Genomic DNA, 25,536 nt, shown 5'->3' with positions numbered 1-25,536 from the left:
AACTTGAAGGGGATCTGTTCAGAACCCACCCACAATTTCACTAATTTTCTTTTTTCCCCCTTAGGTGTTGCCTCATCGGATCTAGACCTGAGCTTCCACCTGGTGTCTGAAACAGTAAGGGTTTTTAAAAAAAATCTTTTAAGGTAGTGTCCTCGGAGTCACTTTCAACAGAGGACAGGAAATTTTTTTTGAAGTACTACTTTTCTTTGCTGATCAGATATCCGCTGTGTAGTGGTCACCTGCCTACCTGACTCCATTAAATTTTCTCTCTCACCTGCTTCCGTAATCGGGTTATTCATTTTTCTATTTGTCTTCTCCCATCTCCTGTACTGCCTTTTTTAATGGAGAAATCTAAAAACATATCTGGTTGACAGGGCAGGAAAAAATAAACTGATGGTGAAGGGAAGCCATGGCAGTTAAACTGAAGAAAAAAGAACATTAGGCTCCTGCCTTATTGGTTGGTGCATGGGGATAAACCCGTAAGTGGTGGATTGCACCACTTGCCATCCTGAGAATGACCTAACATCACAGTAGACAGAAAGAATTTGATTCAGATATAGACATTTTCCTCTGAGTGTCATAACTCATTAGCAGACCTAAAGATCAGGTATTTTGGGGGGAAATGTTTCTCTTGCTTACCGTGAAAGGGCCCAAATATGCAATGAAGCCAGCTGAAACTAGCACATCTCCTGCAATGTTGTTGATCATATAATCTAGGTTCTGGACAGTTTCCTGCCAGCGCACCCTTTCATCAGCAAGGCCATTAATTAACTTTGAGAAAAGAAAAACATACAAACATTGTCATTCACCTTCTTTGTTAGGGGAGCCTCCACTATGTCCCATCAGAAAATCCCAAAGAACAATGACTGGGACCTTCCCCCTAAAATTCAAAGAATTATGGAAAATGAAAGTAGCAGCCAGAATTGTGATTGGGGTGAAAAGATTACTGCAAATTAGGGTCAGTCAAATGTTTTCTGACATACAATGCTGTTCCTACTTTGTGTGGGACACTCTTGTTTATTTAATTTATACCTGCCTTTCTCCCAAGATGGGATCTAAGGTAGCTTACAAAAATATAAAATAATATTACATCAAAAATCCTACTCTACAAAAGTGCTAATGTTATTCAAACCAAACAATTGAAACATATTCAAAATAAGTTACTATTTAAAAAGTTAAAAATTAAAATAAATTATAGCACACCATTTCACACATTCTACAGTTAACACAATCCACATTTCAAAGGCCTGCCTAAACACAAACGAGGCGGCATGGTTGTGACATCGTCGTGCCGGGAGAGGGCGCCGAGCGCCCTTTCCGCGGTGCGAGAAGGAGCTCCGAAACAGAGCTCCTTCTGTGGTTTGCTGGCGCAGCCTTTAGACGGCTGTGCCAGGGACGCAAGGGAGAAAGGGGCCGAGCAGCCCCTTTCTGCTCCTCCCTGCCGCCATTGGGTGTCCTTGGGGCATGAAGCGGCAGATCGGGGCCTCGGAGGCTGCTGTTCTGGCAGCTGAGGCCCCGATCTGGTGGGGAAAGGGCCAGTTACAGGCCACCCCAAAGGGGCAGTCTGTAACGCACCTAAGTCTGCAAAAGCTTATGCTACAACTTCTTTCACATAGTTGGTCTCAAAGGTGCTGCAAGATCCCTTTGCATACTACTATCCCCAGACTAATATGGCTGAACGAATCAGCATTGCAACTTGGCTCTCTCACTGACCTTGTCAGCCCGATTCAGTCTCTGTTCACACTGTTCACACTTCATTTCCAGCTCCTCTTTTGTGGCTAGGGTGCCTCTGTATTTGGCTTGAAGATGAGCAATCCCCTCCTCCACATCTCGTAGACGTTCCTTAGCCTCATCAAGGATCTTTTGTGTGGCTTGTAGGTCTTCTTCAGCCTCTCTCAGGGCTTGCTAGGGAAAGACAAATACTTGTGAAGTCCAAAGACCTCTGTAGTGATAAGCAAAGAGCTGCTTTTCTTTGGAAGTCTCTGTTTATTTTAAATTGTGTATATGAGACCCCTATGAAGGGAAAAGCATTGTTATAGTTCTTACTCGTTTTGGCTCCACAGCTTTTGCCACAAAGTGGTATTTATGCATGGCTCTGACCCACTGGCAGATGGATGTGCAGGCTTTAGACACTTTGGCGATGGCTGATGGCTGAAATTCTTCACTGTCAATATATGGCTGGATTAATTTAATGACAGCATCCGCAATGTTATCCTGAAATGGGTTGAAGAGATTGGAAGAATAAAGCCCTGAAAACTCTAGAAAGTCAGCTGTGAAAACAAAGTCCTATAGCAAATATTTATCAGTGCAGCATCAATGAAAACATTACTTCCCTTGTACTTGCCACACGCTGTTCTCCAGTTACTATGAAGCCAGTGTGAAGCTTCTAGACTCCACTAAAATGACTTATGAACACAAGGCAACGGATGTGATATCTGGGCAATCAAGATTCTAACATAGGAATGGACAAATCACTGTCCATCCATGCTATGTTTGTGACCCCAGGCTCTTCTCAGACCACCCATTTCCTGGCAAACAAGGGTGAATTCCCTCCTCTTGAAGCCTCTGAGTATAGCAATTCACATTTTACAATATAATTTCCCCCAAACCAGATGTGAATGTCTGTCTACCTTCCTCTTAGACTGAGAGTGTGTCTTACCAAAGGTCACACACGCGGGATTTGAACCCTTCCATCCTGGAGCTGTAGTTCAATGTTAAAACTACTACACCACAGTATCTTTCCTGTACAACTTCTGGCTTCTACCAAATTGTTCTGGAAATAACCCTAAACATTCTTCCCACCTGATCCCAACATTGGGAAAAGGTGTGGTTCATTAGCAGACAACTTGAACTCAATGCCCCCCCCCCCCCGCTCTTCCAGCAGCACTGGGTAGTTGGGGGTACTTACATGCCTTTCACTTTCTCTCCTGGTCAAGGAAAGCAGCTGAGGTAAATATGCTACATGGAGTAAAACTACTGGATGAAGAAGATAACTCGCTTTCAGCAAAGGATCCTCTTGCTAAAAGGTACTCTCTATGTGTGCATGTCTGTTTTGCTCTGTATAGTGTTACTGGGTGCAGTATCTTTATATCTCCATATTTAATCTTAACAAAGCCATGCTGCTACATTAAATTGAGAAAGTATATATATAAAAGCTGCATTTGTTAAAACACTGCTGAAGAGGTAGAAAATTCAGCAGGAGTTGTCCTTATGGAAACTGCTGCTGCCATGAGGAAATATCTACACCCTCCGGAGGACTCCCCACCCCCCAAGATTTCCCAAGAAAGCTTGATGTGGCCTTTCTGCAAGCCAACAGAAAGTTCTGAATGGTGTTGTTTTTATGTGTCTTCATGTTATTTCTGACTTACCACAACCTTATGGTGAACCTATCATGGGGTTTTCTTATCAAGATTTTATTCAGGGGAGTTTTACCATTGCTTTCCTCTGAGGCTGAGAGAGTCTGATTTGACCAAGATCATCCAGTGAGTTTCCACAGCAGAGCAGGGGTTCTGATACTAGTCTCCTAGACCCCCAGTCCACAAAGAAGTACTGTGTGTGTGTCAAATTTTTGAAACAAGTTCTTTTTATTCTTGAAAGGCAAATTGTGATGCTGGATAGATGTTAAATGGGGAGGAGGGAGATGGGGGGAGAAGAAGAAGATAGCCACCACTATGACCATTACCTTATCATATTTAAATAGGCTTTCAAGAAATCTCCCTGGGTCCTGAAGAAGGCCTTTGCCAGGTTCCCAATAATCATCTATCTTAGAGCCTAGCTTCTCTCCTGCCACTTTCTTGGGTTTAACTCCCTTCATAATGCAGACCGCTTCAATAACCATTTTAACTCCAACTGGAGGACGCTGCATCGCTCGTACCTAATTGAAAATATGGGGGAAAGAAGAAAATCATTAGATCAGAATAGTGTCTTATCTGCTATACAGAATTCTGTTGTGGGCTACAGTATTAAGACATGAAATTAGAATCGTAGATTTGGAAGAGACCACAAGGGCCATCCAGTCCAACCCCCTGCCGTGCAGGAAATCTCAATCAAAGCATCCGCGACAGATGGCCATCCAGCTTCTGCTTAAAGACCTCCAAAGGAGGAGACTCCACCACACTCCGAGGGAGTGTGTTCCACTGTCGAACAGCCCTTACTGTCAGGAAGTTCCTCCTAATGTTGTGGTGGAATCTCTTTTCCTGCAGCTTGCATCCATTGTTCCGGGTCCTGTTCTCTGAAGCATCAGAAAACAAGCTTACTCCCTCCTCAATTATGACATCCGTCAAATATTTAAACAGGGCTATCACATCACCTCTTAACCATCTCTTCTCCAGGCTAAACATCCCAGCTCCCTAAGTCGTTCCTCATAGGACATAGTTTCCAGATCCTTCACCATTTTAGTCACCCTCCCTTGGACATGCTTGAGTTTCACAATGTCCTTTTTGAATTGTGGTGCCCAGAACTGGACACAATATTCCTGGTGAGGCCTGACCAAAGCAGAATATAGTGGTACTATTACTTCTCTTGATCTAGACACTATACTTTTATTGATGCAGCCTAAAATTGCAATGGCCTTTTTAGTTGCCGCATCACACTGTTGATTCATGTTCAACTTGTCGTCTATTTGGACTCCTAGATCCCTTTCACATGTATCTCATTCAGCCAGGTGTCCGCCATCCTATATCTGTGCATTTCATTTTTCCGCCCTAAGTGCAGTGCATTACATTTATCTGTGTTGAATTTCATTTTGTTAGCTTTGACCCAGCTTTCTAGTTTATTCAAGTCATTTTGAATTGTGATCCTGTCCTCTGGAGTATTAGCTATTCCTCCTAATTTGGTGTCATCTGCAAATTTGATAAGTGTGCCCCCAATTCTGCCATCCAAGTCATTGATAAGAATGTTGAATAGCACTGGGCCCAGGACAGCGCCCTGTGGGACCCCACTGGTCATTTCTTTCCAGGATGAAAAGGAGCCACTGTTGAGCACCCTTTGGGTTCGGCCAGTCAACCAATTACAAATCCATGTAACAGTTCCTTTGTCTACCCCACATTTTACAAGCTTGTTTGCAAGAATGTCATGGGAAACCTTGTCAAAGGCCTTACTGAAATCAAGATGTACTATATCCACAGCATTCCCTTTATCTAACAAGTTGGTAATTTTTATCAAAGAAAGAGATAAGACTAGTCTGGCATGACTTGTTTCTCTGAAAACCATGTTGACTTTTTGTGATTATGGAATTGCCATTTACACAGACTCTCTGTCTAATGATCTGCTCTAGAATCGTTCATGGTATTGATGTCAGGCTAACTGGATGATAATTGTTGGGATTCTCTTTTTTCCCCTTTTTGAAGATATGGACAATGTTTGCGCTCCTCCAGTCTACTGGGACTTCTCCTGTTCTCCAGGAGTTCTCAAAGATTATTGCCAATGGCTCCAATATTACATTTGCCAGTTCTTTTAATACCCTTGGATGTAGTTCATCTGGTCCTGGAGACTTAAATTCATTTAAATTAACCAGATATTCCTGTACTATCTCTTTAATTTTCTGTGCTGAAATTCCCCTGTTCTGTCCTCTGCTCCACTATCCTCAGGTTGAGCACCCTTTTTCTTTTCTGAGAACAGTGAGGCAAAGAAGGTGTTGAGTAATTCTGCCTTTTCTCTGTCTTCTGTTAGCATTTTGTCATCTTCTCCACGTAGTGGCCCTACCATTTCCTCCTTCTTCCTTTTGCTGCAGATATATCCAAAAAAGCCCTTTTTATTGTTTTTAACCTCTATAGCAAGCCTGAGTTCATTCTGCGCTTTAGCTTTTCTGACTTTACCCCTACACAGGCTCGCTATTTCTTTGAATTCCCCTTTGGTGATTTCCCCCTTTTTCCATTTCTTATACATGTTCCATTTAAAACTTAGCTCAGTTGAAAGTTCCTTAGTCATTCATCCTGGTTTCTTGAGACAGCTCCCATTTTTCTTTCCTCAAGATTAAACAAGATTAAAACACATCATCTCTGCACAGAACTTAGAATATGTTCTTTGGTACAATATCACATTAGCTGTGTCTATCAGAATAAAAACTGACACTCATGATGATGATGATGTTGTATTTGCATAGCACCATTTAGGAACAGGACAATTTGCAAAAGAGGAGATGGTAGGTCTCTGTCCCAAGGGGCTTACAATCTAGAAAAAATACAAGGAGCAGAAATGAAAGCAGTAATAAGAGAAAGAATGTACAGTTGTTTTAAAGACTCATACATGGTTTGCTTGCTGACAAAAAATGGTAAGTGCTGAAACTGAAAAGAGATGGCACCAGGAAAAGGGCAGTTCCAGATACAAGGAAAAAAGGTGGAATAATTTCAAAGAACTCCTCTTTGAGTGTCTGATGGTGGTACAGCAGAATGAGTAGAGGTCACAGGCAGGGATAAGGTATAAAAGCAGAGAGAGAGAGAGAGAGAGAGAGTACATAATAAACTGAGCCAGTGTGGCATAGTGGTTTGAATGTTGGGACTATCATTCTGGAGACCAGGGCTTGATTACCAGCTTGGCCATGAAACACACTGGGTGACCTTGGACAAGTCACATGCTCTTGGCAAACCACCTCTGAACAAATCTTGCCAAGAAAACCCCAGAATAGGTTTGCCTTAGGGTCTCCATAAGTTGAAAACAACTTGAAGGCACGCAACAACAAAAGTGAGAAGTCTGTGCTCCATCCAGGAGCAGAGAGATCATCAGTGTTGGGATATGAAGAGCAGTATCACCCTGACCCATGAGGCAACTGCTTGGCCTTGTGCTCTCTATTTCATGGGAAGAGAATCTTTAGCTGTCCTAATTAAATGTGTCTGTCTCTTCAAGTTTGAAATGATGCTTCCTCAGATTTTATTTAAACATGCATAAAGTGGCCAGAGGCAAAGAATAACAAAGCTTCCTGCATGTTTCAGCTAAACAAGAAAAAGAATTTCAGAACTTAAAACTTACATTTTTTTTAGCCAGGCTTTGTTGCTATAGCTTTAACTTTCTTGCCAGGAAAATTAGCAGGTGATAACATTTAACTCCATACTGTGAAAAGCTGTCCCTGCTTATTTCTATAAATCAGCCACAAGAGCACTATATGCCAGACTGTTTTTCCTTGCTTATCAGCTTGCTACTGAAGAAGAAGAAACAAGTGGTTTCCTGAACTTCAGATGAAAGGCAGGTGGAAGTGGGCTACAAGTGCATAAAAAGTTATTGAGAATCTTGGATGCTGTTTTTGAAGGGAGTGGGGAAACATGTCTAAACTTCATTGTTAAAGAAGAAAGTTGCAAAGGTAAGAAGCTACTTGCTATTGTGGCATGTTAAGTGTAAACTGAAAAGCAAAGCAAGTTCTTATATACATAGGATTCTTCCAATGTGGTCATGGAGTGCTGGTGAAAAACTGATAGATACCTTGCTTCCATAACAATACCACAGGTAGATAAAATGCATACACTTCTCCATTCCAATAAACAATTTTCTTTTACTTCTCTCAGGTGAGAGAAGCAGCATAAACATGTTTGCCCGGAGACATTCCAGACAATTTCTTCTTGATACAGTTGACAGAGGAGCTGAGTTTGTGGAGATCCTGAAGACTATCTATCCAAAGGCAGGCTGCCTTCACCAGGAGGACTTTGACTGGCTCTTTGACTGTCCCCAAACAGAGCAGTTTCTTGAGTGGTTTTGCAACACAGTGGGTGAGGAGAACGTATTGGACTCCAATGAACTGGAAAACTATGAGAAACTGGTCATTTCTGGAAAGCCTGTTCTTGAAGGGGAAGCGTTGGAGGAGGTGTTGAAGATCTACCCCCAATCCTCGGAGCTAAAGGGTGCTCCACAGGAGAATGAAGCCATGTCCCTTGAAACTCTCAAACAAGAGATGCAGTCACTGAAGAGCCAACGTACCTGTTGCATAAAGCGGCACAACAAGCTTCAGGCTTGTTTAGGCAGCTTGAAGCAAGAGATCTGTTGTTCAATAAAGAAGAAAGAGAAAGGTATCAAAGAGCTGGAAAAGACACATCTGAAGCTGGAGTTAGAGAATTATCAGAGCAATGATGTTCTCAGCCAGGTCTGTAAGACAGCAAAGGAGCTGTTTCAGTGGCACACAGACCCTGGAAATGAGCGAATGAGAATATCCATGGCTACAGCAGACCTGAGACATTACCTAGAATCAGAAGAAACAACCACAAAAGCATTTTCAGGATACTTTTCAAAGATTATGCCAAGTATTATTCATGATATGGAGGCTAATAAAATTGTTCTGGTAAAGAAGCAGCAGGGAAGCACTTGGGAAGACCTGGATACAGATACTATAGCAAGACTAACTCAGGGAGGGCTGTTACAAGACATGAGCATAACCAGTAAGGAAGAGCCTGAAGATCATACAATAACCACAAGCGTAACCATTAAGGAAGAGCAAGAAGACACGAGCATAACCATTAAGGAAGAGCCTGAAGATCATACAATAACCAAGAGCATAACCATTAAGGAAGAGCCTGAAGATCACACAATAACCACAAGTGTGCTAAAAAGCCATGTACTTGCTGAAGGACAGCTGGCTAGAAAAAATGAAGCAAAGTTTAGTCAGAAAGCCCTGTCAGAAGAAATGGACAAGCCAAAAACAGAAGGTTTCAGATCTTGGGGCCTAGCTCAGAATAGTTGTCAAGGAGGGCTGAAAGAGACAAAAGTTGATGAAAAGGAGCATTCTGAAGGAAACAACTTGGACACCTATCAGGAGGAATTGGGGCGCATGGAGTTAGCTTACATGCAGAGCCAGATGGCAGTAGTGATGACCTCTGCAAAAGTGAAAGGAATTTCATCCTCTTTGCAATGGGCAGTGAAGGCTTTGAAGACTGTTAAAGAGAAGAAGGTAAGTGACTTCAGTAAACCACACTTGTGGAATAGTCTCCCAAAGACAGAAATGCATTCTGTGACTGTTGCTATAAGGATAACAAAGAGCTGAAAGTACAAGGGAAATAGACTCTCACTCATCTGCTCCTGGCAGGCCTGCAGTTCTTTTTTATTTGTTTTTTTACTCAGACTGAATGTGACAAAATTGAGAAATGAGCTGCTGTTTTGGTACAGCATCCCCCACCCCAACCGTCAGTCCCTGCAATGTATTCCACAACAAGGCCCATGTAGCCCTATTGTACATGAAGGGTGGAAAACTTCCCACAATCTGGGGGCCAATAATTCACCCCCAGGAAATATGTGGGCCTTGAAGTCTCCCCTAGATCCAGTTCTGGTTTCACTTTCTGATTTTTGGTGGTTGAGAAGCTTTCTGCATTGCTTTTAGAACTTAACAACACTCCTGATGGGCTCCAAATGAGCAAAACCAACTGGGAGATTTTTTGTGTGTGAGGGGAATACCAGTGGATGCTTAGTGCTTTGGAAAACAGATAAGAGTCTCAGGTGTTTTACAGACCGCCCAAAAGGGCGGTCTGCTGCCGCCCTTGTTTGCTGCGCAAGGGAGCCACAGTGGACAAACCGCTCAGCTTCCCCACCCAGCAAAAAGTGGGTTCTTCTTGTGGTGCAGTTGTGACGCCGCAAGGTGCCAATGGCGCCCTTGCAGTGTCACAACCGCGCCGTGATGTGCGGACGCTAAGCGTCCATCACGTCAAAATGGTGATGCCCATCTGTATAGGGCGCCGCCATTTTGACACTCATTACATGCGAGGGGCAAGGCGCATCAGGAAGTGCCACCTCTTGCGCGTAACAACAGCGCCCAATAGGGCTGGTCTATAAAGCGCCTCAAAAAACTGATTCAAAGCCAGTTTTACCGATGCTCCTTTACAAACCACATTCTTAACCGTCTTCTATAAGCTGTTGTAGGGGAGAAGACATTTTATACTTGCCAACAAAACTCACATAAAAGCTGTTGTCTTTTCTTGTCAAGTTCAAACAGATTTTTCAGTAACTGCAAGGAAACATGGGATTTAATGTCCTTGTCTTTTATAGGTGGAGGAAGACAAAGGAAAACTATGCCTTCACATAGCCAATTGCCAGGAGCAGCTGTGCATCCTCCAAACTGAGGTAGAACAGGCAAAGATGCAACAGCTTGTGCCTCTGCTTCAGGGCAGTGCCCGCCTTCTTCGCTTGCCTATAGTAAGTGGGGAACTTGACTTAGAAACCTTCAGACTTGAACGTCTTGAGCTGATGCAAGAGGAAGCTGCTAGCCAAATGGTGGGCCACCTGAGCCATTTGGAGCTGCTGAGACTTTTGCTAGTGCTGGAGAAGAAGAATCTGCAACAGATGGGGACTTTGTTGAAGGAGATGTTGATGATCCGGAATGGGTTGTTCTCAAAGTTACAGGACTGGCAATCCTGCTTTGAAGATTCAAGGTTCTCCATAAAGCAATGTCCACGAACTCTGATAGACCCCAGTGATTTCACCACATTACGGTAAAGTTTGGGAAGAGGTGAATTATTGCAGGTCCCTGACAGTATTTAGAAACCAGGGAATACTTTTTTGACTTAAGAAAGAGAGACTTCAAAAAGGAAAATGAGATCGTAGAGTACTAAAACACAAATAAAGAATATTCCAGAGAAGGGAAAATGTGTTAGTATCTTCCTCTACAACTATTATGCAGCACAATTGAATTTAAAAAAAGAAAACAGCTTTACCTGTGCTGAGAATGTAAATGTCTAGTGTTACTAATCAATAGGCCCAACTAATCATCACTAATGTCAGCATAAAATCTGATGTTTTTTATTTATAAATCCAAGGCAGAATTTAAATTTCCTCATAAAGAGATTTTTAAAAAAGTTACTATTCCTAGTGTAGTCCTCCATCCATCACTTATACGTATTCTTAAAGTATATGATTATTTGTTCAGTCCAGGTGTGGGGGAGCTCTAGCCCTGGGTCAAATCTTCCCCTAGACACCAGCATTTGATAGTTTCTAACCTTTTGAATCTGTTCCCCCCTCCCCCATTCTTAAGGGATGAACTGCTTTTTCCAAGGCTTGGGGTCAAACTAGAAGTTAAGGGGAATGCATATTACTTATTATTAGCTTGTTTCCCCTTCAGAATGGGATTTCTTTAGAGATGTGTGACTCAGCAACCAGATCTTCTAATCAAGCCTGTTCTTCCAATGACCATTTTTTTAAAAAAAGGTTAAAGGTCTTAATCTAAGTATCTGGGAAAGAGATATGCTATGATGACAAAGAAACATCTTTCACTGTTTGAGAGGGCCTCACTGCAAACAACACGTTAAACATATAATCTAGAATGACTCCAAATTATTGGCAGTAAAATATTTGAAGTTAAAATAGGTTGGTATTGTTGGTTCCACTCTTTTGCCTTGCCTATACCTGACCCTTAGAACTTCTCTGAAATGAAAACTGGCCTTCTGAAGAAAAGCAGTTTCCATTCTTCTTTGGAGGGTTTTAAATAGAGGCTGGATGGCCATCTTTTAGGATGCTTTGATTGTATATTCCTGCATGGCAGGGGACTGGACTGGGTGGCCCTTGAGATCTCTTCCAATTCTATGATTCTTGCCTTAGTCACTCATTCTCATCTTTCTCATGCAGGGGCATTACTGGGGAGGTGCAGAAGGTATGGGCCACACCAGGTGACACCCTAATGGGGGTGACACCACGGTTTCCCAAACATCTGCCTTTGGGCAAAAAAGAGGCGTGGCATTTGCCTGCGTTCCTTTAAAATGCTGAAGAGATGGTGTGAGTGAAGTGAAGCGCAATGGAAGAAAGGTGAGGTCAGTTTAAGCCATCTTTTTTAAAAAACCTCACTTTTATCTCCAGATTTTTCAGGAAAATCTGGAACACTCCATAGTGATATCCAGCTGCTCTTTGCACTCACATTCCTCTGTGTTGCCTGGTGCTATTGCTGGTGCAAGTTGCTCCCTTGGAGGTCAGAAGAAGGTGCCCAGTTATCTGATTGATGCTGTATGTCTTGTTTCCGACCTCAGAGGGAGCAACTTGTGCCAGTGGCATCACTGCTCAGTAGCACAGCAGGACACATGTGTTGACAGCTAACCAACATCACTATGGGGTGCAGAGGAGGGGGGGGGATCTGGGACAACTCTGGGGCTAGAAAACTTCAGGAGAAGTCTGGAGTATTCTGGCCAGTGTAGACAAGCCCTCAGTCTACAAAAGATTATGCTACAAACTTCTCTTAGTTAGTCTCAAAGGTGCTACACTATCCCTTTGCATATCTCATGGATACAGCTGGCAAATCTTCTAATTGATGAATCTGTTTTCATCTCTTTCTTAGGCTGTGGGAGATGTTGGACAAGCACAGTCAAGAGAAGCAACTCTTCCATTCCTATGAGACCCTAGCAAGTCGAGCCTCACGACTGTGGCAGCAACTAAGGATGCTCCAAGTGCAGCTAGCCACACCACTCACCCAGCTTCCTAAACTGGAGTCTGAAAACAAGGTCCTGTACTGCCTGATGTATGGTGACTCCAAACAGCTAATGCTTCATGCACAGGTATGATAGAGTCTTCAACCATCCTGTGTAAATCTTATTTTTTTCCACCATATTGCCTCTGCATGTGAATTTACTCTCTAAAACACAAGGGAATGCTATCGGTCCCGCCACACAATAATTCCTGTTTTTTGTGATATCATTATGTTTTGTGTCCTTTGGACACCTGATCATCTGCTGAGTAGTTAACATCCTTCCCTGTGAATTTTCCAAAGGGTAAATCTAGAGAGATGTACTGCACTTTCTGGTCCTGTTTGTAGCACCATCTGTTTACCCTTTTTCCTTACAGGAACTTTCAGAACCTTTGGAGCAGCTCAGCATCACACATGCCAAACTCTACCAAATGCTAATGGACACCCTGAGTGACTTGAAGGTCAAACGCAAATCCCTACAGAGCCACTTTCAGAAGACTGAACGCAGCCTCTACATGCACTTCTTCAAAAACCCAGACCATCTGAAGGAGCTAGTAGAAGAAGCTGAGAAGCAGACAATGGCATCTTCATATGTGTAGATATAGTCAATACCAGAACACAGGAGTAGTTGGGTAGGAAACAAGTGTGATGGCTTACTCCAAGGATACTCATTTTATCATAATTTGGATTGAATAGTAAGGTCTTTGACATTTTCTTAACAGCATAAACTTTCAACTGCTTACATGTCCTTTCTGCAGATTATCACTTGTCTTTTGGATCCTAAGAATTTATGGACCTCAACTATGATGTATTCAAATGTAAACAGCATTAAAGAGTCGGTTTGGGAGATGATACCAGTTACCATATGATGATACTAGGGGAAAGACTTTTAAATCAGTCTCCATTCAAGTTTGGATGACAGGGTGGAGGTAGTGTTGGCTGCACAGACTGAGACACATTGGGTAGAATGAAAGATATAGTTTGCATTTCTAACAGATATGACACACTTGTTTTACATTTTTCTTATGTACTTATTTTTCTGTTTCAACTCCACATCTGACTTTAAAAGTTATAATAAAATAAGAGCATGGATACAAAACACAGTACATTGCTAGTTGTCAAGGCAGTCAAACTAAATTTTTCATATAAAATAGGATCAAGGTATATAGGAATTGTAAGAAAGAGCTGTCTGTGATCCATGACAGTCAGGTCTATATGCACGCTTTCAGAATTCTGCAGTAAGGTTCTAGAAGCCCCTGTTAAACTGAATTGATCCATTGCTAAGGATGGGCTCTTTTCTCATACTCTAGCTGTATTTCCACTATGAATGATAGATCACAAATGCTTTAGGGTGGCATGTTGCTGGTACTTGACAACACAAATTACTTCTCAGTGGTATATATGGGAATATGTGTTGATGCACATGGGTATAGGCAACAACCAACAATTTATCTTCACGTGCAAAGCAAAGATGTGCAACTATAGCATCACAAATCTCCATGTACTCAGTCTAAGTATCTCAGAGCTTAAAATCAACTCAAGAATTTCACAACTGGTTAATTACAGCTCCACTCTGAAAGTTCTTACTCCCTGAACAAGGTACACGACTTAAAAAAATCCCAATAATTGTAAATGTTCTGGGTATGCTGAATTATGATAGGATAATATCCCAGCAAGCATGTAACTTTTAAATGTCAGTGGATAAAGTATTAGATAAGGAACTATAGGCTTTGGCTTGTTTTCCATTGGTTGTCAAAACATTCTTTCCAACCGAGATGTTTTGTGGCAACTTGGTATTAAGGCTGCAGTTCTATGCAGTAAATTCTATTGAACTTACTTCTACATAAATGTGCATAGGATTGTGTTGCATGAGGTGATTCTTACATTTATCCCCCTCATTCATCTTGCCTAATAAAATGGAGTTACATGCTAACATTATAAAGCCAATTATAGTTTGAGACAGTATAATAATTGATGAAGAGTAATAAGACTTTTTACAATTTGATAACAACTCACACAAAGTTTGGGGGCAGAATGAGAATGTTTGGGTCACCTAATAGGGATTCACTGATGTCAATGGGCTCCGTGTAATTCTCTTTTCATTCTCTTACCTCAGTGACATCATTTTTGTTGAGGTTTCTTAAGCTTGCAAGAGCAGCATCCAATGCAGGGAGGGCTTCTGCAAGGTCCTTCTGTGCATCATCAGCAATAGCCTGAGCAGTCTGAGCTTTCACCTTAGCTTTCATTTCCTCTGCCTGCACAGTATTTCTTGTCTCTTCTGCTACAGCTGTGTCTACCTACAGCACCACAAAGATGTTTGGAATCATAAGAGTGCTTTCAGGAGGTCTGGCTGGTAGCACCCAGGCTGCATCAACCACAGTTGCATAAGGTTTGTTCTTATGCAATTGTCCACCTATGATACAGTGATTACTACTAAATATCAAATGAATTTTCTTTAGTTATAAGCTCTTGTCTTGTATAATTGCTTTGTAGTTGTCTTTTCCCCATCCTGCTACTGTAGTGGGGTGAAACCCTTTCATCCATCAGTAGGTAAACTTGATCATAAACATTACTTTTGTTCGACATAATGTATATTGTTGGTACATTACTGATGTCTGACATTGCACAATGCACATGCTCCCTTCCCTTCTCCTCCTCCAGTCCCTTGCAGTTTCTGGGGAGACCACAATTGCCAAAGTGGCTAGAGCATACTGATTTGTGTACAACAACTGTATGGAAGGTGTGTGTCTCCACTTGTTCGACTCCAGTTCATATAGTCTCTGACCACTGGCCATGAAGGCTGGGTTGGAGGACAATAGCTGGAAGATCACCAGTTCCTCATGTATATCACAAAGTATTACCAACCAAAAATCTTATTTTATTGATGTATGTTGTTAAGCCTTAGGTAAACAAGGACAGAGTTCAACTCGCTTGTAAATGTGCTTCCATAGGTTCAGACTGACACCAATCTTTCTTTAAGATGCACAGAAATCACATACTAGAAAGATAGATGTCACAATCCTGTGCATATTTACTCAGGGGTTTCTTTAAATCCTACTCAAAAGAGTTTACAGCAATTTAAATACATTTGAAGTGTTAATTAAAATGGTCTCAAACTGTTTAGGAGTACTTACTGAATAAAAAGCAGAGTAGTATTTAACTATTGTTTCCTCTAGTAACAAATTCAGCTGGTGAGTATATATGTATTTACATATTTGTAACCTTTCCCATGTCATAAGATCTCTGGGCAGATTAAATTAAAATAAGTTTGAATAATTTTAAATGCAAGAGAATAAAATTTAAAACAATAATTTTACTATTCTAAAGATAAAAAATTGTTTAAAAAGTTAATGTGAAAAATTATATAAAATCACATGTATACAATGTGAATTAAATAATTAGGCTTTAAGGGCACAGGAATAAAGCCAATGTCAAAAATAATAAAGCTTCCAGGCATTGTACTAGCAGGGAGCCATGTCACAGAAGTTCTTCTTCCATGTTCTCACACAGTTTATTGCTCCCACTGGTGGAACAGAGTGGAGAGTCCCTCCAGCAGATCTTAGTCCTTGGGGAGGCATACATGGGAAGAAGTGCTCTTTCAAATATTGAAGCCTAATTTTTTTACAATTTTACATGCCATTACAAGAACTTTGGATCTAGACCAGGAATGTATTGGCAGCCAGTGTAATTCCTTTAGAACCACTGTTACAGTTTCTGTAGACTTTTGGGTCAGATATCTAGCTGTTGTTTCCTAGTCACCCTCAAGGACAAATAATATATTATATCCTAAATGAGGGTATTAACAAATTGAGAGGAGGTATCTGTATCCTTGGTGAACATTCAGCTTTAGTATGTTTAACACAGAAATAAATTGTAGGTAAAGAGACTAAGAAGTAAAACACTTAAATCCTCCAAAACAGTCTGAGAATTCAGGACACTCTGTGACCACAGAATGCAGCTGGACATCTGGAAAAGAAAAATAAAGTGGGGAGAGGGGTTGGGATAAAATACCATTGTGGCATCTGAGTGAGGAAATTCAAATGGCACTCTATCCTTTATACCACAGTCACATATACGTATTTTCTAATTTCTTATCCTGGGAATATTATCTGTTCTGTGGCAGTTGCTGAAGGAACACTGCATACCTGTATTTGTTCCATGGTCACTAGTGTATCTTTGGCAGCTTCTGCCAGCAGAGGGCGAGCTAATTCCAGCTCTTCCTGCATTTTTGCCACATCTTCTGCTGTTCGTAAAAGCTAGAGGAACAGAGAATAACATTTGATTAGTGAAAAGTAGAAAAAAGTATTGCCACAATACTTACAGGGTAGGTGTTTAGAGGAAGAGTCTTAAAAGTGGTTCCACATTGCTTCAAAGCACCTGCAATTTGGCAGAGGTCCAGAATAATAACAACCAACCTGAGCACAATCCCACCAAAGATAAATCTTTAAAATCCCTACTAAATTTGGTGACAAGTGGTGCATAGAAATTATGGTGACGAGAAAAATGTGTCTGTGGATACCCTAGACCTCTGGTGGTGAACCTATGGCATGCGTGCCACAGGCGGCATACGAAGCCCTCTCTGTGGGCATGCGTGCCGTAGGACTCACCTGCCTCCCTGCCAAGGGCTCAGAAAGCCAGAGAAGCCTTGCCAGAACACAGAAAGTTAACTGGGGGCCTGCTAGGCCACTTCTGTCTTGCCTCTTTCACATTCTCATCAGCCACTGGTCAGAGGGAGCCACCAATCCACTTGGAAGGAGGACTGGGTGATTTATGGCTCCCTCTGATCAGTGGCTGAGAATGTGGAAGAGGTGGGATGGAGGCAGTCTAGTGGGCCCTGAGTTAACTTTTTGTGTTCCAGTAAGGCTTCTCTGGCTTTCTGAGCCCCCGGCAAGGAGGCAGGTAAGAAGCCCTGCTGTTCGAGCCCTGTGTTTTCCCATCTTCCTTTGGGGGGGGGGGGGGGTGGAGGAGGAGGAGAAGGATGGGGGAAAGATGAGGAGCGTGCTGTCATTCATATAAATGGGACTCAAGCATATGTGAAATTTACCTTACGCGGTGTGTGTGTGTTCTAGAATGGATCCCCCGCATATGGCAAGGGCAGACTGTATAGCCTTGATATATGAAGAAGACCAGGACTCGATATTGACAAAAAAATTACAGACCAATATAACTTGTTGAAATGTTGAGAATGCTTTTGTCTAATATAGTGAAAACTATTCTTCAAGATTTTATTCATGAACACCAAACTGGACTTCTGCCTAAAAGACAACTGAGAGACAACATTAGAAATGTGTTAAATATATGGGAATACTTAGAAAAAAATAACGATAAACAGGCTGCACTGATTTTTCTGGATGCAGAAAGGCTGACAATTTAAATTGGATTTTTCTTTTTAAAGTATGGGAGGAGATGGCATTTATTTGGAGACAACTTTAAGACTCATTTATTAATTATAGGCAGCCCAAACAACATTGAATGAAGAGTTATCTAACATGTTAAATACTGAAATTGATGAAGCAAGGGTGTCTGCTGTCTCTATTGCTGTTTATGTTAACACTGTTAGTCTTGAAAAGAGCTATAAGAAAAATGAGATTATAGGTCTCGATTTAAAAAGAAACATACAAATTGAGGACATTTTGGGCTCATTCCTACTGGCAGGATGAATCGCTTCCTGATTTGCTCTTGCCCCGGTTTGGAAAGCAATTTCAAAAAATCCCTGGTTCCCACTATGAATGGGTTCCCCCACCTTACCCAGTGTGATTGCTTTTTTTTTTTTTTTGGCACGATTGTTGTCCCCACTCACAGTGCAGCTTTGGAATCCCACATCAATCATCTGTGACGTAAGTGGCAGCCCGGTTTGGAATTTTTTGGGGGGTGGGTGTTGGAGGCTGTGAGAGTGTGACCTGAGGCTGTGAGAGTGTGAGGCACAGAGAGTGTCATGGCAAGGGACCCGGAAGGAGATTGACTCTGGAGCAAGTGTGGCTGAGGAGAATGTGGCAAAGGCTGGAGCCAGGAGGGAAGCGGCAGGCCTGCTCCGTAGGAGGGCTGGACCTGGTTTACTGGTCAGGTCAGTCGCTTGGGAAGGAGCCGGAGCCAGAGTCACTGGTTGCTGGGGCTTGAAAAGTCTACCCACACAGGGACCCAAGCTTTTCCCATGCCTCCTCCTTTCACTGGGCTCCTGCCACCTCCGCCAGAGAAAAGGGGAGATGGAGGCATGAACCAAGCCGAGAAACTCACCACCTGGCTCTGAGCGGCTGAGGATCCCTCCCCTGGAGACCCTGGCTGAGGCCCACCTCCTGAGCCAGGCACGAGCAAAGCCCAGGACGGGGCTGAAAGGGCCAGCATGCTGCCAGAGCTGCCGGGAAGCTACAGGTGCCCCTGACGAGCACAAGCAGGGCTGGAAGGCCCCTTCACTGCTGAGAAAAGGCGGCGGGGGGGAGCCAGCTAAATACTCAGTGCAACTCCGCGCCACCAGAAAGGAGCAGGCGAAAATGCCCAAGGCCACAGGATGGAAAAGAAAGGAGGCGGGAAAACTCAAGCTCAAGGGACCTCAACATCCCTTTCGAGGCCAGTGATATTCTAACAGGTGCAGCTCGGGAGTTCATGACTATCATGGCAGCCATGGGCCTGTCTCAATTAGTCTCAGGGCCAACTCATTGTGCTGGTAATACTCTTGATGTGATCTTCAGTACGGACATGGAGGCTCCGTGGGTAGAGATTTCTAATGTCTCTCCTTTGTCATGGACGGATCATTTCCTGGTTGAGGCTAGAATCAAGGCTCCTATCATTAACCCTCCCGGGGGTGGCGGACCTATTAGGATGGTCCACCCTCGAAGGCTGATGGAACCCATAAGGTTCCAAGAAGCCCTAGAGGGGTATACGACTGGCTCTGACAGCGATTCTGTTGATGCCCTAACCGACATCTGGGATACTAATCTCTCTAGGGCTATACACAGCATCGCTCCCAAGCGTCCTTTCCAGCCTGCTTCCAATAAACAACCCTGGTATACGGAAGATCTCAGGGCAAGGAAGCGGGTCGTGCAACGACTAGAGCATAAATGGCGAAGACATCAGCGCTTGTCTGACAGGACACTCCTTCGCTCTCATTTGAGAGCTTATGGAGTGGCAATACATGCAGCAAAGAACTCCTTCTATGCTGCACGTATTACGTCCGCAGAGTCGCGTCTGGCAGAGCTGTTCAGGGTTGTGAGGGAGCTAACTCGGCTCCCTCCCACCCTGAGCCCTATCTTGGAGCCATCTAAAGCCTGCTGCGACGATTTTAACAACTTCTTTGCGGATAAAATCTCTCGGGTAAGGGCTGATCTCGACGCCAGTTTTTGTGCAGATCCTATAGGAGAGGTGTCCGAAGTGTCCGTGGTCCCTGTTATACTGGATCACTTTGAGTTTGTTAGTACCGATGAAGTGGACAAGATCCTCCGAAGTGTTAGGAGGACGACTTGCTCTCTTGATCCCTGTCCCTCATGGTTGGCAGCTCAGGGGGGAGATGTGGTGCGACTAATGTTGCATCACATAATCAATACATCTCTAAGTGAGGGTCAGTTTCCATCTAAATTAAAATTAGCAGTGGTTAAACCCCTGCTAAAGAAGCCCTCCTTAGACCCCCTGCTTCATAATAATTATAGACCCATCTCGCTGCTACCTTTCTTAGGGAAGGTGATCGAGAGAGCAGTCGCCTTCCAGCTTCAGTCGATCTTGGATGACACCGATTTTCTGGACCCATTTCAAACTGGCTTCCGGGCGGGCTATGGAGTTGAGACCGCCATGGTTGCCTTAGTTGATGATCTCCGTCTGGGCATGGACAGGGGGAGCGTGTCCCTGTTAGTGCTCTTGGACATCTCAGCGGCCTTCGATACCATCGACCATGGTATCCTTCTGGGACGCCTGAGGGAGTTGGGAATTGGGGGCACTGCTTTGCAGTGGTTCCGTTCCTACCTCTCGGGTAGGTCCCAGATGGTGGAGCTGGGGGACTGTCGCTCCGACAGGAGGGCCCTGACATCTGGTGTCCCTCAGGGAGCGATTCTGTCCCCTATGCTATTCAACATTTACATGAAGCCGCTGGGAGAGATCATCCGGAGACATGGGGCGTGGTGTTATCAGTACGCTGATGACACCCAGATAATTTTCTCTATGTCTCCGACTGATGCAGTAACTAAGGATGGCATCTCTCCTCTAGATGCCTGCTTGGCGTCGGTAATGGGCTGGATGAGGGAGAACAAACTCAGTGTGAATCCAGGGAAAACGGAAGTACTGGTGATAGGTTCCCCGGTTTCTGGTGGTGAGATCTGTCACCCGGCCCTGAACGGGGTCACGCTCCCCCTGAAGGACTCAGTGCGCAGCTTGGGAGTACTCCTTGATTCGTTGCTCCAGCTGACTTCTCAGGTGGATGCGACGGTCAGGAGTGCCTGTTATCAGCTTCGGCTGATACGCCAGCTGCGTCCCTACCTGGACTGAAAGGACCTAGAATCTGTTGTACATGCTTTGGTAACCTCTCGATTGGATTTCTGCAACGCGCTCTACATGGGGCAACCCTTGTACCAAACTCGGAAGCTGCAATTGGTGCAGAACATGGCAGCCAGATTGGTCCCTGGTAGCTCCAGGTCGGACCATATAACACCTATTTTAAAAGACCTTCACTGGCTGCCTATTCGCTTCCGAGCTCAATACAAGGTGTTGGTTTTGACCTATAAAGCCCTAAATGGCTTGGGCCCAGGGTACTTGGAGGACCGCCTCTCCCCATATAATCCACCCCGCACACTCAGAACATCCGGGACTAAATTGTTGGAGGTCCCTAGGTCTAACCTTACCCGGACCTCACAGAGGGCTTTTACTACTGCTGCCCCTTTACTTTGGAATAAGCTCCCTGCAGAGCTTCGCTCCGCCGCCTCATTAGCTGTTTTTAAAAAACAGCTGAAAACATATCTATTTCGGCTGGCCTTCCCACCTTAATTTGTTTGTCTATTCTTCCTGCCCCCTTTTTTCCCTTCTGACCCTGGACCGATGGAACTTTTTTGCATTTTTCTTCTGCCCTGATATATGTATTTTCCTATTTTACTGTTTCCTGTTCCTGTTCTTTGTAGTAATGGTTTTAATTGTTATACTGAATTTTTAATCCTGTATTATAATGTTTTTATAAATTATGTAAGCCGCCCTGATCATTTCCATGGAAGGGCGGGGTAGAAATAAAATTTATTATTATTATTATTATTATTAAGCCCTCCGTGTGGCCCACGATGCAAGGAGAGACCTGGAGGGCACGGACAGCTATCACACACATGGGATGGAGGCAAGGGACCTGGAAGGAGGAGGATGGAGGACATTTTTTTTTAAATTAATTAAGTAATTAATTAATTGAAAATTGATAGAATGGTATATCAACTACTTGCCTTTGCAAAAGTAGTTGCTTTACCAATCTATTGATTTTTCAATTAATTTTTTTTAAAAGGACCTAAGCAGGCAGCACTGGGGGCGTGTGTGACATCTCTGAGGAGGGAGAGATGGTAACACCCCTCTGCCATTTCTCCCTCCCCTCAGAAAGAATATATTCTGATCTGGTGCTCCCACTTATTACACATGTGTCAGAATCTATTCTTCTCAAAAGAACCTCAAAAAACCTAGTATCAGGAAAACCCAAGTTTTTTTGCATATGCCCCACTTTATTCCAACTGGAATCGATCCAATGAGAATCAGAATAGATTCAGAATCGATTTCCAGTGGGAATTAGGGTTATATACCCCGCATCACGATTCGGAGCAAAAGATAGTAGGAATGATCCCTTTGAGGGTATCTGCAGATGACATAGTAGTAACTTTGACAAATCTACTGGAAAATGTGGGAAGGTGGAAAGAAACATTAAAATAATTTGGAAATTTAAAATCAATGAACAAGACTAAAATGAGCCAACATGGTATAGTGGTTTGTGTGTAGGACTGGACTATGGAGACCAGGATTCAATTCTCCACTTGGCCATGGAAACCTGCTGGGTGACCTTCGGTGAGCCCCATGCCCTCATCCTCAGAAAACCCATGACAGAGTCACCTTAGTGTTGCTATACGTCTGAAACAACTGGAAAGCACACAACAACAACAACAACAACAAACTGAATAAAATATGGAGTTGAAAATCAAATACAATTTAAGGGAAAATTGGTTATAGAATTTAAAAGAAGGTGAGATACTTAGGTATTACAACCACTAACTCAAACCGTATGTTGCTTCAAAATAATTTTGTTAAGTTGTGGAATGTAATAAAAAGAGATGTGAGATTTTAAGACTGTCTCTGTTAGGGAGAATTTCTGTAGTAAAAATGAATGTGTTACCTAGAATGTTATTTCTGTTCCAGACAAATACCTATTATTTCACAAAGCATATTCTTTTAATCAGTGGTAGAAAGATTAGTAGAGATTTATTTGGCAAAAGAAGAAACTGAGAGTGAAGATGAAAATACTGCAAGATGCAAAACAATGAGGTGGTCTGGGCTTACCAAATTTAAAATTATAATTTGCTGCATGCTACAAATCAAAAGACTGTAAGAAATAGGAGGAAATAATTTAAGATTTGGGTGGCCTAAATATTTATAGTATCATAAGTTAATTTGGCTTTAATAATGATTATGTGAGATGTATTTTATTGAGAATATGGCCAAAACTTAAACTTCTGTTATGTCAGAAAATTCCATTACGGGGGTCTTCATAAGAAGTCTTTTACAGAAAAGAAGCAATACATAAAGAAAAATTGTTAAGGTACAAAGATATGCTGGAGACTTGTCAAAAAGCATATGTTATAAATGAAAGATCATTAACAGAGGGAAGGATATGGATTTCAATGGTTTTCTTATTTGCAACGGTTTGAAAGATTTAGATTAAACAAAAAAGTTAAGGTTTCGAAATGATAAAATCAAATGATGAACAAATGATTTGTAAAGTATATAAACTTTTGTTATATGAAATGGAATCTGAACAAGTGAAGGTGTTACTGTGAGACTAGGCCTCTGATTGCCCCTCATAGTTTTATATCAAATTAATATTAAAAGGGAAGCTGGGGTTAGGTGACCAAGGCATGACCCCCTGCTGTGGATGCCTTACCTGCTCACATGTGCAAAAATGGTTAGGCTTAGGCGGGGTCAAAAAAGCACCCACTGTGATGGGATTCCCAGAGGCTCCTGCATAATCCTTTTTGTCTACAGGGGGCAATGAGAGAATCATGGCCAAAGGTGATTGCTCAAAAGTACCTGAGACAAGGGAGCACTGGCAAATCCCTTTGTCTAGCACGTTTGCAGCCATCACCCAATTATTCGCTTCTATTCCAAACTATTCTTTTTGCCATGGGAAACCATTTAGCAGAACTTCTAATCCTTTCAAGCCTTGGTTCCTGCCCCCAATACATAATTCTGGTTATATATGCAGCTAGTAAAACAGCCATTTTCCAGTCTTGGTCTAGTTTGCAAACAGGCAGGCATTCTGTCAGTTTGACTAGACCATGATCCTCAATACACTGGCTAATGCCCCTTTGCTGCAGTGGCTACTGAGTTCTTCCCCATTCCATACTCGCATCAACTGCAATCAAGATGCATATCGGTAACATATTACCATTAGCAAGGCCTTAAACCTGTTCCAATTCTCCTACCTTTGGTTGCCTAGCTCTTGTGTGTGCATGAGTGTACGTGTGCTCGTGTGTGCTGGTAATTTCCTCTTAAGAAAAATAAAAAATCTATTTGTCTCTGGAGTTCTGTGTGATTCAGACCTGGTATAATTGGGTTGCCATCCCAAGGCCGCTGTTACCCTGGCCATACTACATCTTTCATTTGAACTAATACTGTAATTCCTCTAAAAATATATCAGTTCGTAGCCATCTTCCCTGGACCCCAGCATCTTGAGCAACAAAGGATAGTATGGTTTCCAGGGTTACAAAGTTTGGGACATAACATACAAATGGAGCAATGAGAAAGAATGTAGTTGAAATTGTCACAGGTTAGTGCCTTTTGAAGGGTTGGTTGAGGTCGGACAGGAGTGGTATCGCGTCGTCTTCCTGATCCGTGAGTTCCTGACTTTTCAAAAATTTCCTCCATAAAGCTTCGTGCCTACAGGCAAGGCAAGCCTCACACAAGCAAGGATTTGATTTTAGTTCAGGAGGACTGTGAACTTGCATGTTGCAAGCCCAGAAGCCCACTGACAAACTGGAACAGTGGATTCTCCACCAAGGGCAGAATACATGGCATGCGAAAAGTTTTGAGGCGGAGAACCTGTTTGAAACACTTTGTGCTGCTTATACAGCACAAACAGCCAGGAGAGTGGGGGAAGAGGAAGGGACAGTGTGTGCCAGTTCCTCCTCCTCCCCCACCCTCCTGTCCATTCAACTACTAGCCTGAGGCTGAGAGAGTGTGTCTTGGGTTCCCCCTCCCCCGGAAGTCTTGACCCCTGGCACCAGGTGACACCCAGTTCTGGAACACTACTGAGTTTGGGCACTCGGTCTCTAAAAGGTTCGCCATTACTGATCTAAGCTGAAGAGTTTAGCAGAGAAGGATAAAAGAAAATTAATTGAAAGATTCTGGAACGATTTGAAGCTGCTAATTGATTTGTCTGAAAAATAATGAAGGTGATTTGATGGTTGCTGTTTTTATTAATTAACATGCATTAAATATATAGAAGAAAGTTAATTAATAGTAAAGAGGGTGGCATTTATAATGAACTGTACCTGCAGAAGAGGAAGTTGGAAGTCTTTTTCTTTTCAATTTTGTTAGTTGTCATTTTTGTAGTTTGTTTTATATAATTTGTAATTGCTGGTTATTATATGTGTTATTTCTCTTTTATTCTTTGTATTTTTCACACAATTAAAATAATAATAAAAAAGAAACTTTAGTCATAGAACCCTAGACTAAAACAGCTGGAAGGGGCCTTATGGGCCATCAAATCCAGCCCACTGCTCAGTGCAAGATCTCCAGCTGAAGCATCCCCAGCAGGTAACTGTCCAGTCTCTTTTTTGAGCATGTCCAAAGAAGATGACCCCACCACCAATTGATTCCATTGGCAAAACATTTCTTCTGATATTCAATAGAAATCTACTCTTCTGTAATGTTAAACCATTACACTTGGTCCTACCCACTGGGGCAGCAGAGAACAAGCCTGCCCCCTTCTCTGTGTGACAGCCCCTGAGGTATTTAAAGAATGC

General features: G+C 42.7%; 2 protein-coding genes across 4 annotated transcripts in view; one reads left to right on the top strand and one right to left on the bottom strand.

Moving 5' to 3' along the window:
• Positions 1-25,536, bottom strand: part of DNAH1 (dynein axonemal heavy chain 1) — a 230,293-nt gene that overhangs the window by 38,463 nt on the left and 166,294 nt on the right. For all 3 annotated transcript variants that reach the window (XM_089524609.1, XM_089524619.1, XM_089524628.1), the window contains exons 54-59: positions 16,501-16,611; positions 14,467-14,652; positions 3,683-3,874; positions 2,047-2,214; positions 1,714-1,905; positions 640-771 (exon numbers count right to left, since the gene is read on the bottom strand). In XM_089524609.1, the coding sequence (XP_089380735.1) occupies positions 640-771; positions 1,714-1,905; positions 2,047-2,214; positions 3,683-3,874; positions 14,467-14,652; positions 16,501-16,611 (981 nt within the window). The remainder of the gene's footprint in view (positions 1-639; positions 772-1,713; positions 1,906-2,046; positions 2,215-3,682; positions 3,875-14,466; positions 14,653-16,500; positions 16,612-25,536) is intronic.
• LOC149321578 (HAUS augmin-like complex subunit 3) lies at positions 532-13,139 on the top strand. The gene is made up of 7 exons (XM_089524654.1): positions 532-607; positions 2,937-3,026; positions 7,497-8,386; positions 8,507-8,869; positions 9,958-10,400; positions 12,230-12,446; positions 12,733-13,139. Exons 2-7 carry the CDS (start codon positions 2,981-2,983, stop codon positions 12,952-12,954), a joined length of 2,181 nt encoding a protein of 726 aa, XP_089380780.1. The 5' UTR covers positions 532-607; positions 2,937-2,980; the 3' UTR covers positions 12,955-13,139.

The sequence above is a fragment of the Sceloporus occidentalis genome, unplaced genomic scaffold (genome assembly GCF_023333645.1).
Source record: "Sceloporus occidentalis isolate IW3139 unplaced genomic scaffold, rSceOcc1.0.p SCAF_1, whole genome shotgun sequence".
Taxonomy (NCBI): Eukaryota; Metazoa; Chordata; class Lepidosauria; order Squamata; family Phrynosomatidae; genus Sceloporus; species Sceloporus occidentalis.
This window is presented reverse-complemented; position numbering and strand designations above follow the sequence as displayed.